This window comes from Diadema antillarum, unplaced genomic scaffold, assembly GCF_040938485.1.
Source record: "Diadema antillarum isolate AM-2024a unplaced genomic scaffold, OU_Dant_1.0 scf00000025, whole genome shotgun sequence".
Taxonomy (NCBI): domain Eukaryota; kingdom Metazoa; phylum Echinodermata; class Echinoidea; order Diadematoida; family Diadematidae; genus Diadema; species Diadema antillarum.
Genome location: NW_027270914.1, coordinates 1,273,781 through 1,285,199, shown reverse-complemented (window position 1 = coordinate 1,285,199; position 11,419 = coordinate 1,273,781). Strand labels below are relative to the sequence as shown.

The following is an 11,419-nucleotide window of genomic DNA, read 5'->3' as shown; positions in this document are numbered from 1 at the left end:
TAGAGAAACGCTAACGAAGTATCACTACAACACTCGACTAGTAAAGCAGTATTAAACCGTTAACATTTACGGTATAAAAACAATGATGTGCTATTGATCAATGATAAACACCTTTCTCACCAACTATCTATTAGAACTATGCTATTCAACGTGATAGTGATACGGTATGGTCTGTTTAAACGTTAACGTTAGAATTTGTCTAACGTTAGAGTCTGGTTAACAATGACTAACATTACACTAACAGTTGAGTTAGACCCATCTAACGTTACAACGGTAAGGGCCTAGAATATTCAACGTTAGAGATCTAACACTCCAGAAATACCTAACTAACTGTTAAAGTGTTAACGGTTTAATAGGCCTACGCCTACGGTCAGTCGCTGGCCTTTAACGTAGACTAGCACAGTTAGAGTGTATTAAACGTTAAGTGATAGTCCTAAGTTACTCCTAATCCTATTTCTATACTATCGTTACACCACAAAGTATAATATTAAAGCTAACCCAGGCTTAGGGCCTAACCGTTAGGTATTAATTGTTAGATCTCTAACTCTAACCACGTATTCGCGGCATGAATTTTTCGCGAATTGGAACGCGTCCGGTTCCACAACGCTTGGTCATACTTGTTATTCAAGGCCAGACCTAAGATGTTGCAAGTTTCATCAAGGCTATCTATATTTTACTCCTATCATTTAAGACATTAGATTCTAGATTTATGTTGTTGCCTCTGCTCTTAACGCCATAAGGGCATTATTTGCTTCCTTTGCTCTGCAAGAATTGTTTAAGATAAATTGAAAAGTTTTTTTTCTTATCGAGTTTTAACTCTTTTAATTTTCTAGCAAAATCCATCGGTGAAGAACTCACAAAAACAGTTCCGGCATGGCTCTTCGGGCCAAGAATGACTTTTCTCAGGTGAAGGCGTATTTTTCAACTAAAGAATGGGCGGACATGAACGACTATGAGAAGATGAGATTGAAGAACATCAAAGAAAACTATGAGATGATGCGAGAAGTTGGTAAGAAGCAAATAATAGAGTGATGATGTATAAGAAATGAAAAATATCTAGGTATTCTAGCATATGAACATTAGAGTCTAGATCTTTTATTTCTGTAATAATAATTGTACTTTGAAATTCGATCTCGAGCTGTGTGTAAACATCAAAATAAAAATTCCTGTAAGAATACACTCCTCACGGAATTATGTATTTATTTCAATCATGTGACAGAATTTCGTACTAATTTGTATGTTTATTTTATGCCACCTCTTGAACATGGAGGCAAGAATAGAATTGGAAAAGTATGTATGCTCCCTTGTTGGTGTCGGGTTTGGGGCAAGATTACTATGGGCCAAATTTTTCAAAATTATTTTAGTCCATCACATTTTGTTTGCATTGAAACAGTTGCAGTAGATTATATCGTGTGCATACCATTTATGCATAGGTTTAACACATAGAGAACGTTGTTGAGCCTTCATTGGTAATTCATTAATGAAATGCTTTCAGGACTCAAGGATCACCGCTACATGAAAGTGAATTTGTGTTCAGGGTCATGTTTGGTATCCATCTTTACAATCCCGTTTCCCTTTAAACAGGACTAAATGTTCCAGCTCCCGACTTCATGCAGAGTAGTCGAAAGAGGAAAAAATCAACAAAAAGAGAGAGTGACAGTGAAGACGAGGAATGGACGCCCGGAGGCTGGAAGAAGAAATATACCAAACCAAAAGGTTAACGTCGCGGCTGTTCTTGTTTACAGGCTGTAATGTTTCTTCTTTTAACATGCCAGAGCATAAAGCACAGGTAGAATTGTTCTTTGTTGTGTCCAGCCATCATTTCTACTTCTCTATCTGTACGTCATAACTAATAAAAAAAGAGGGTGAGATTTAATAAGATCTTCGATACTGATGGATATAAGTCTGCTACATTGCAGAATAAAGTGGATGGGTAAAGGTCACGGGAAGCAAAAGAACACTGAAAAATGGTGTCCACGTACTTGAGTATAACGATAAACAGCAGGAAACCACGCATTTGTTGAATACTCATCATACACTGGAAAGCTAGGTGAAATGGGATGGTACCTTTTAATTTCGTTTGAATATTACATTTAAAAGAGAGCAGTCGCTGGGGTGACAAGACCTTGTATCTGATATTTTGGTGAAAATTACATTTTTGGATTAATGGTCAAACAATATGTCCTGTCCAAATCCTAGCTGTCTTACTCAAAAAATTAAGCCATCATGGCATGTCAAAGGAAAGACTATCCCATTCGCTATATTGCTTTGTATTGTCACGCATGTATAGAAAATGACGGTTAAGGATTCAGTTACAGTTCGCTATTCCAAAGGTTTATTTCTTACTCTTTTGTTACTACAAAGACTCCTTATTCCGAAGTTTTGCCATTCTCGGGATTCCGAAAGTTTGTTCATTTTAAGCTCCACACTTCTGAAGATTTGTTTTTTTGAAAGTTCATAATTTACATAGATATATTATTCGTTTCAGAAGGTTCGTTGATCGGAAAATGAAATGAGGTTCGTCATTCCAAAGGGTTATAATTCAAGGAATGAGAAAGGATCACTATTCCGAAGTTTCGTTGTTCCGAACGTTTTTTTTTTATCCGAAAATGAAATAAAGTTTGTCATTTCGAAGAAGATCTGTCAATTAAGAAAAGAAATGACAAAGGTTACTTATTTCGAAGGTTCAGTTATCTTACGACGATTATAAGGTTTGCAGTTTCTAAGTTTTGTTAGTGGACTCACCTTCTTCACTTCTGGATTAATGAAATTTTGTTTTCATGTTCCGATTAATGAATGTTTGAAATTCCTATTCCTTTTTAAGAGCCCTTAATATATAAGAGCTTATATATAAGAGCCCTTTATATATATATATATATACTGTATATATATATATATATAAATATAATATGTATATATGTATATATATATACATATATATACATATACATACACACACACACACACACATATATATATATATATTTATATACATATACATATTATACATATACAAGTGTATATAGATCTCTCACTAGACATATATATATATATTTGTCGGATTAAGAACCTTATTAATAACGAACCTTTGGAATACAGTATTTAAACGCCAAAATGTCCGTAATAACAATCCCTACTTCATTTCCGAACTAATGGTGTACATGTAACAGAATCTGCGTGTTTTGTTATAAAGAATCTTCGGAACAATCAAACGACCCTTAATTAATTTCAGATTATTGTATTACAATAACACACGTACCCCTCGGAAAATGTGCATGACACACGGAGCGAACACACAGTGTTAACACAGTAATGTGAAGCATTCGGCCATACAGAGACGCTTTAAATGCTTGTTCCGCTACGTATTTTCGGAAGCGATTCGGATTTCGTTATAACGGAGCACATTTCTTTTGTTTTTCTTTGTCAGAGGCGCTAGGAAAAGACTTACCCGGTTGTTATAAAAAAAAATCGCTATAACCGAGGTATAAATAAACCCAAAAATGCATGTCTGGTATTTTTCTCTCAAATGACTTTGTTTTATTCCTCAGCATCGTTTCAGACACCCTTTAAAACATCGCCTCGGAAGGCAAAGAAGAAAAGCTCTTCAGGAAATCCTTCAAAGGTGAGTAAAATGACGAGTGGTACAATATTTACATACAACATAGTTTTACCAAACCACGAAACATTCATTGTAATTCGATTAGATATTTTATTCTATTAAAAAGCTGAAGATAAGTGAATGAGTTGGCAATATCTGGCAAAAATGGAAAATAAAAGCAATATTACACAGTATGACGGGGAAAAGGTAAGGGTCAAGGAGAAAGTGAGAAATAGATTTGATACTAACTCTACTCAGTATAAGTCCGTCAGTAATGGCGGTTGGTGTAATAAAAAGAAGGAATAAAACCTTTTCCTTTGTGCAGAGACAACAGAAAGATCACCTTTGATGAGTAATCTAGTGCATCGCCGTGTTAATGACTGGAGATTACGGTGATTGCAAGGAGTTTAAGCAAGAGCTATGAAAATTTTACGAAGACAAGGGGGAAATTCAACTTCAATGTAACTTCCTTTCATCGGAAATGTAGAAGGCAGAATCTGCTAGGTCACCCACTGGTGACCTTGGAGATACCCTCTCCGACGGGGACAAAATCAGGGATGGACAGATATCAGATCTTTTGGACTGGAAGGAATGCGGTGACCAGCAGGAGGCATCCAACGTAGACTCTCGGTCAAGCGCACCGGGCGACGGGACTCGTGGTCAAGCAAAATCTACCAAAAGAGAGACAACTGCCAGACCTGCTCCATTCAGACCGCCTGGACCAATGCAAGTTGGACAGAAAGCAGGGCCACCATTAGGTAAAATTGAGAATGACAAAAAAGAGAATAGTAATCCAGTGAACCTTGTAATCACTTATAGTCATTTGATAAATATGATGTGAATGAGATGACATATGAATATATCAATGTTTATAAAGTCATGAAATGACGTGCTGGAACACCTCGTGTTCTCTGGGTTTTGATTCCAGTCAGTTGGACATTTATCATCCTTCAAGTAGTTCTTCTTGACTGCCACGTGTTCAAAGAAAAGCTTATACTGGTAATCTTGCATAATTCATTGATTACCGGTATAATTTTGTAATACACTATAAGTTTGTTATGGAATTAATGTACATATTTAATTTCTTCGAAGTATGTACATTGCAATCTGTCAATTGATATTTCCTGTGATATTACTGAAAAGAAAATCAATGAAATTACACTGTATGTTGATAAAGTAAGTAAAACAAACAGGCAATTTAAATGTACATTTTACAACTCCGTAACAATAAGCATGAGAACAAATATGAGAAATGGAAGAACGCTGTAATAACATGATGAAGACAAAATCTTAATTCTTTTAATTCTTAGGGAAACGACGCACAGATTCGACAGCACCAGCTCCAACATCTCGTTATCCCAGAAGAGCAGTAACCAAGAAGTGCTACAAGGAAGACGACGTACCAGATGAGGACCACTACATATGTGAGTATTCTAGTTATACGATGGTATTGTAACTTTTTTGTTACGTTTTGTTAAGATCTTGTCGCAGATATAGCAAGAATTTATGAGCTTTAGAATACAGGTAAGAAGGAACATATGAACAGTGAATGATTAGTAGCATACACATTGATGTTGACATCGGTGCTTTTGGGATTTGTCTTGAATCATTCTGCAACCTAGATAAACAAAAGCAGTTTTACTCTTTACTTAAGACTTTAAAAAAATTCTTGTAAACGGTTGCCAGACTCGTTCTCTTATATACTTGATTCAAATGAAGCAAATGTTGAGGCGGAAGTGCGATATTGATATCACTTTTTATTTGTTATTTGATGGGTATGTATCCTCGACAATATCATCTTTTTCCCCCTTTAAACTTGTCTGGAAATGATATGATGGAGGCAATCTATGAAAGTCCAGATAAAATGATTCCTCAAAGAGATAAAATGGAGAAACAAAACAACATTGTTTTCCATAAAATCGGTATCGGTAGAAATCGAACAAACTATCCCTTGCGAAATGTTGTGGGTTTTCCTTTGACAAGAATATCGGCAAAGCCAACGGTTCAAACAAGAGTCAGATTTGATCAACGCATATAAGAGCTATCATGGCATAATTTAACCTACAATATAAAGGTGATTACGTCATCAGTCATGGAGTAGCAACATGTTGTAATAAATAAGTTGATTCTATTCTGTAAATTCCCAATGACGAGCACAATGTTAGTCACAAGTGATTTAAATAGTGATAATTAAGATGATCTAGGTTTACAGTGACTTCACTGAGAGTTACCAAAAACAAAATAATTGTTTCCTTCCCCTTTTGTCAGTTTGTGAAGAATGTAATGAGATCTATGAGGGTGAGTGCGAGAAACATCCACTGGTAATCATCCGAGACACAGCCGTACCAAAGGGTTGCAAAAACAGAGCTAGCAACACCCTCCCAGGAGGCCTTGTGATCGGACAGTCTTCTATTCCCGGAGCTGGACTAGGGGTCAAAGCTACTGAGCACATACCCAAGGGCCATCGATTCGGACCATATGAAGGTGACATAGTGGACGCAGAGACAGGCTTCGACAGCGGATATGCGTGGGAAGTAAGTTGAGTCCCCCCTTTTTTTATGCCTCCGCCACGAAGTGTCGCCGGAGGCATTATGTTTTCGGGTTGTCCGTCCGTCCGTCCGTAATCAATTTTGTGGACAGCGTATCTAAAAAACTATGTGACGTATCCTAATGAAACTTGGCATGTATATGTATGAGTGGGCGAAGTTGTGCCTATCAATTTTTGGGTGCACATGCTCAATGTCAAAGGTCAAAGGTCAAGGTCAAATGCTCAGAATTATACTATTTTACCTATATTTCTGCAATGCCTGGAGGTATCTTCTTGAAACTTGGTGTATACATGGAATACCAAATAAAGATTCCCCAGAGAGAGTTTTGGGTCATGAGGTCAAAGGTTAAGGGTCAAAGGTCAAGTGAAAATGGTAAAATTTCACTTTTTTTTCCATATCTCACTGATATTTCAAGGTATCTTCATGGAACTTAGTATATATGCATGTGCTGACTGGCAGTGATCAATTTAGGGGTCATGGGTCAAAAGTCAGGGGTCAAAGGTCGAGGTCCACACATCAAAATGCCATTATTTCCCTCTTATATATGCAATGCCAGTAGGATTTTTTTTTTCTTGAAACTTGTGTATGCATTCATTACCCAATACAGATTCTCTGGGAAGTTTCTTGTCAAAAGTCAAGGGCCAAAAGGTCAAAGGTCAAGTGAAAGTGTTAAATTTCACTTCTTCTTTAAACTTATAAAAGGGTCAAAATTTGGGTACAAATCCCCAAATATCTGCACTCTTATTAGACAGTGTAGCCATTCATCCAAATAAACCTAGTTCAAGGAAAGCGAACATTCAGTGCATGTGTGACAAACCTGTCATTTTGATATTTTGCCAGTTATGTGAAACTGTCATCACACATTGTCAAGGCATTGTGCTATAGACCTATTTGGAGAACCATGCATTATGGCGGAGGCATACCAGTCGCCATAGCGACATTTCTGGTTTTAGGTTGCGTTCTTTCTTTTAAACTGTGGTGTATGAACATGCTGTTAGATACCAAAATCATGAACCCAGTTTGTTAGTAACTGTGAATTAGAGAATGACCTCTCTTGCTTATTTCTTCCCAGAACTCCAGCAAAAAACAAAAACAAAAACAGAAGTTCAGCAAAAATGAAAAAGAGTAAGAAATCATGTTCGAAAGGTGTGCTCAATTGTGTGAAGTCAAAGTCATAAACCGAAACTGTTCGATTTCAGCAGTGACACAAAGACGCGATTTACTCAGAGATGGGAAAATGATAAAGAGAGCTTTTATTTTTGAGTCTTCCTTTGTTGAAGATTTAACATTATCAAAAAGAAAATACCCAGGGCTTTCTTTGAAAAACAAGAAGCTATTTGACCAGCTCTGTCAAAATAACGCCATTGATGATTTCATGATTCAGTACTGTACCTTTGTGTCTGAGAAAAGCGTGAATTAAAATGTGTTTCATTTACTTTCTGGGTCAAGGGGCTTAGTGAAAGTCGACTATCATAACGTGACGTTTAGATTAAACATTCGGTGAGAAATTATATAAAGATTAGTGTGTGTATGTGCGTGTGCATCTGGCTGTGTGTGCATGTAGAATTCTTTTTTCCTGAAAATAACTCTTTCCTCACTGGCAGAAAAAAAAAGGACGTAGACAACGTAATAAAGTTTGAGAATAGGGAGCTTTAGATTTTAGACGCGCGGACGTTCAAAGGGAAAAAACATGGTCTGAGCGTGTGCAGTAACGCACGTCAAGTTACTGCACACGCTCAGACCATGTTTTTTTTTTCCCTTTGAACGTCCGCGCGTCTAAAATCTAAAGCTCCCTACTGTCTTCGATGCCATGCGAGCAACAAGTGTTTTGTATAGAACCTGTATATGTACTACATACATGTACACTTGTATATTACTTTTAGCCAGTTTCCGGCCCTTGCAGAATCACAAGTCGATCAGAAACTTAAACCTCCTTCAAAATTTGCATCAAAATGTCAATTTGTCAGACTTATATGTTAAATATGTAAAACACTCCTTGTTGTTAACATAGTTTCCTCTTTCAAATGTAGGTGTGTTTAGATGGCAAGCCGCATCACTACGTCGACAGTAGAAGCGAGGAAACGGGCAACTGGATGAGATATATCAACTGCGCCCGAAACGAGACGGAGCAGAACCTCGTGTCTTTCCAGTATCTCGGACAGATCTACTACCGCACCTTCAAACCAATCTGCCCTGGCACTGAACTGTTGGTCTTCTATGGGGATCAGTATGCAAAGGAACTTGGAATACAGCTGCACCGCAACAAACTTAAGACCTGCACAGGTAATCTACTCAATTACAGAAGCTATGGCAATAGAAATTTAGGTTTCTACCGTAGAGGCGAATGTATTATGGACCGTATGTGTCGACATAATGATTCCGTTGCTTAATCTGAATTTTCTGGAAACTACGACTTATAATTTTCATTAACGAAAGGTTATGTAAACATCAAAACAAGAAAAGAAAAGAAAAAAAAACGCAAGCTAAACGTTAACGCAGGACAGCAACCGTGGATCATGTTTGACGTAATATGAAATGTATCTTTAATTTCTTTTTAATTTACTCTTTGAATGTCCTTCGTTTTCGTTTTTGCTTTTTTTGTATGAAACGAAATAATTTTTCTTACGGCAATTTGCGATTTAGCTATAAACAAAAATGTCCATCGGATTTCAACACTGGTGTCATGACTTTGTTTGAATAATGACTTACATTTACTAGGTATTGAGACATATATTGCGGAGATCATACCGGGTTTTTTGTTATGTATGCCTACGCCTCCAGAAAATGCCTGTGGGTTGAGGCATTACTTAAATTTCAAAATTCCCCTGTTGTTATGGCTAAACGATACACAGAATATTTGCAACCATTTGCATGGCCATAATGTTATTGTTACGTCAGAACTCATATGTAATGTTCATGTTTTAAAATAATCCTTGAACAAAAATCTGTTGCTCCGAATATAAATTGATATTATCCGTTTCTAAGGATAACAGCTTATCGATAATTAATTGGGATTTTGCCCAAATGTATAATAAAGTGAATTCAGTATAAATTATGCAGAACTGCTAGTAGTAAACATTGTTGAAGTTTAAGGAAAATTGGACAATCCCTTCAAAGGCTAAGAACTGTTACATTTTGGTTTTTAAATTCTCATGTAATGTCGTCGCTTCATAGATCAGAAAACTACAACAATTTGTAATTTCACAGTAGGATAACAACATAAGGACATATGCAGACATTTCACGTTTTTATTTTCTTGCAAAATGAAGGAGCATCAAGAATCAATGATACTCTTATTAATAATGATGTTACCCTTGATATTTATTCTATTCTTGTGCATTTTATATTGAAACAAAAAAATAAATCTTATAATTTTGTGGATTTCTTTCCCACATTTTCTTGATATCATTGTCCTACAGTGATATCACAATCTGTAGCAGTACTTTTATCTAAAAACAACAGCATTAAAACCTTATAATTCATATGTTACTAATGAAATATTTTCTTTCTAATATGAGATAAGTATACTACTGTTTTCTTTTCGTCCACAGAAGTGACAAGTTAGTTCATATCTTCCTAAGATTATTATATGTTTCACTTTCTGTAGACCCTGGACTCTACACATGTGAGGTGTGCGGGAGGGTGTTCTCACGACCCAGGTATCTAGCCGGACATCTCAAGCACAGCCATAGTCACGTTGGGTTATTACCAGACCAAGATGCTCCCAATGCGGCCTTCTTGGCCTTCATCAATCGTCAACAGCAGCCGTGGCCGATGCAAGGAAGCAATGGCGGACGTTCAGACGTATCATCTAAGCAGAGCCATGCCAAATACCCAGCATGCAAGAAGTGTGGTCAAATGTTCCAGTCTATAAAACTATTCACACAGCACTTGACAAACCACCCTGAGGAACTATGTAGTCTGAAGTCCAAAGTGTATGAGTCAGAGGAAAGCCATCAAACCACAGGTAATGATTCCCCTTGTGTTAATATCAGCATAATCCTTAGAACAGACCAAAATATCTCCAGTTCATCAAAAATAAAACTTAACCAGGCAACTGGAATTAGTAAGCAAATTCTTCCTCGTTCAAAGAAAAGCATAACCTCAAATACTAAATTTCAGAAGTGCGTTGAGCAGTCAGAAAAGTGTAGAATCAGTCAGGATTGTGAGAAACCATTTGTGTGTGATGTGTGTCAAAAGGCATTCAGTCAGTTATGTAATCTCAGGACACACCTGCTTAGTCACAGTGGTGAGAAACCATTTGTGTGTGATGTGTGTCAAAAGGCATTCAGTCAATTAGGTGATCTCAGGAAACACCAGCGTATTCACAGTGGTGAGAAACCATTTGTGTGTGATGTGTGTCAAAAGGCATTCAGTCAATTATGTAATCTCAGGACACACCAGCGTATTCACAGTGGTGAGAAACCATTTGTGTGTGATGTGTGTCAAAAGGCATTCAGTCGATTATTCATTCTCAGGAGACACCAGCGTATCCACAGTGGTGAGAAACCATTTGTGTGTGATGTGTGTCAAAAGACATTCAGTCAATCAGCTTATCTCAGGAAGCACCAGCGGATTCACAGTGGTGAGAAACCATTTGTGTGTGATGTGTGTCAAAAGACATTCAGTCAATCATCTGATCTCAGGAAGCACCAGCGGATTCACAGTGGTGAGAAACCATTTGTGTGTGATGTGTGTCAAAAGGCATTCAGTCAATTGAGTATTCTCAGGAGACACCAGCGGATTCACAGTGGTGAGAAACCATTTGTGTGTGATGTGTGTCAAAAGGCATTCAGTCAATCAGCTCATCTCAGGACACATAGAAGTAAGTGCAATATTCCAGGGGAAGCTTCGCGCAGCAGGTCTGCAGAGAGCAAAATGAATTCACAGGACAAAAACACTGTGCTACCTATTGTAGAAAAAGAGGACTAGAATTTGATAGATGAAAGAGAAATTGTTTATTTTCATAAGTATGCATGTTTGTCCCCGCATTATGAATATGCATTGAATAATTGAACATTACACCTATTGTATTGTATTACTCATAATTACGCCAGAGTAATTTTTATTACCATTTCATGAAGTGAAACCAGTATAAAATGAAATTTGAGGAAACTATTTCAGACGATATTATACAATCGTCTGATGATCAAATGCTGGATGAATATCTCGAGTCCTAAATAGTGTGATAAGAGATGTACACTGTGTATCATGTTAATGCATAAACCAGTGAGAAAATACGGGAAATATGAAATCACCGTACAAATAAATC

At 37.0% G+C, this 11,419-nt stretch overlaps 1 protein-coding gene across 1 annotated transcript; it reads left to right on the top strand.

Annotated features, from left to right (window-relative positions):
- Window positions 1-873: 873 nt before the first annotated feature.
- Window positions 874-11,079, top strand: LOC139733939 (uncharacterized). Its single transcript, XM_071644755.1, has 8 exons — window positions 874-1,009; window positions 1,585-1,716; window positions 3,549-3,622; window positions 4,086-4,356; window positions 4,909-5,022; window positions 5,867-6,132; window positions 8,178-8,430; window positions 9,755-11,079. Exons 1-8 carry the CDS (start codon window positions 874-876, stop codon window positions 11,077-11,079), a joined length of 2,571 nt encoding a protein of 856 aa, XP_071500856.1.
- Window positions 11,080-11,419: the final 340 nt, after the last annotated feature.

Coding starts and splice junctions, on each gene's coding strand:
- LOC139733939 (XM_071644755.1), top strand. CDS start 874: ATGGCTCTTCGGGCCAAGAATGACTTTTCTCAGGTGAAGGCGTATTTT. Junction 1,717..3,548: donor GAAATATACCAAACCAAAAG/GTTAACGTCGCG, acceptor TTTATTCCTCAG/CATCGTTTCAGACACCCTTT. Junction 3,623..4,085: donor CTTCAGGAAATCCTTCAAAG/GTGAGTAAAATG, acceptor TCGGAAATGTAG/AAGGCAGAATCTGCTAGGTC.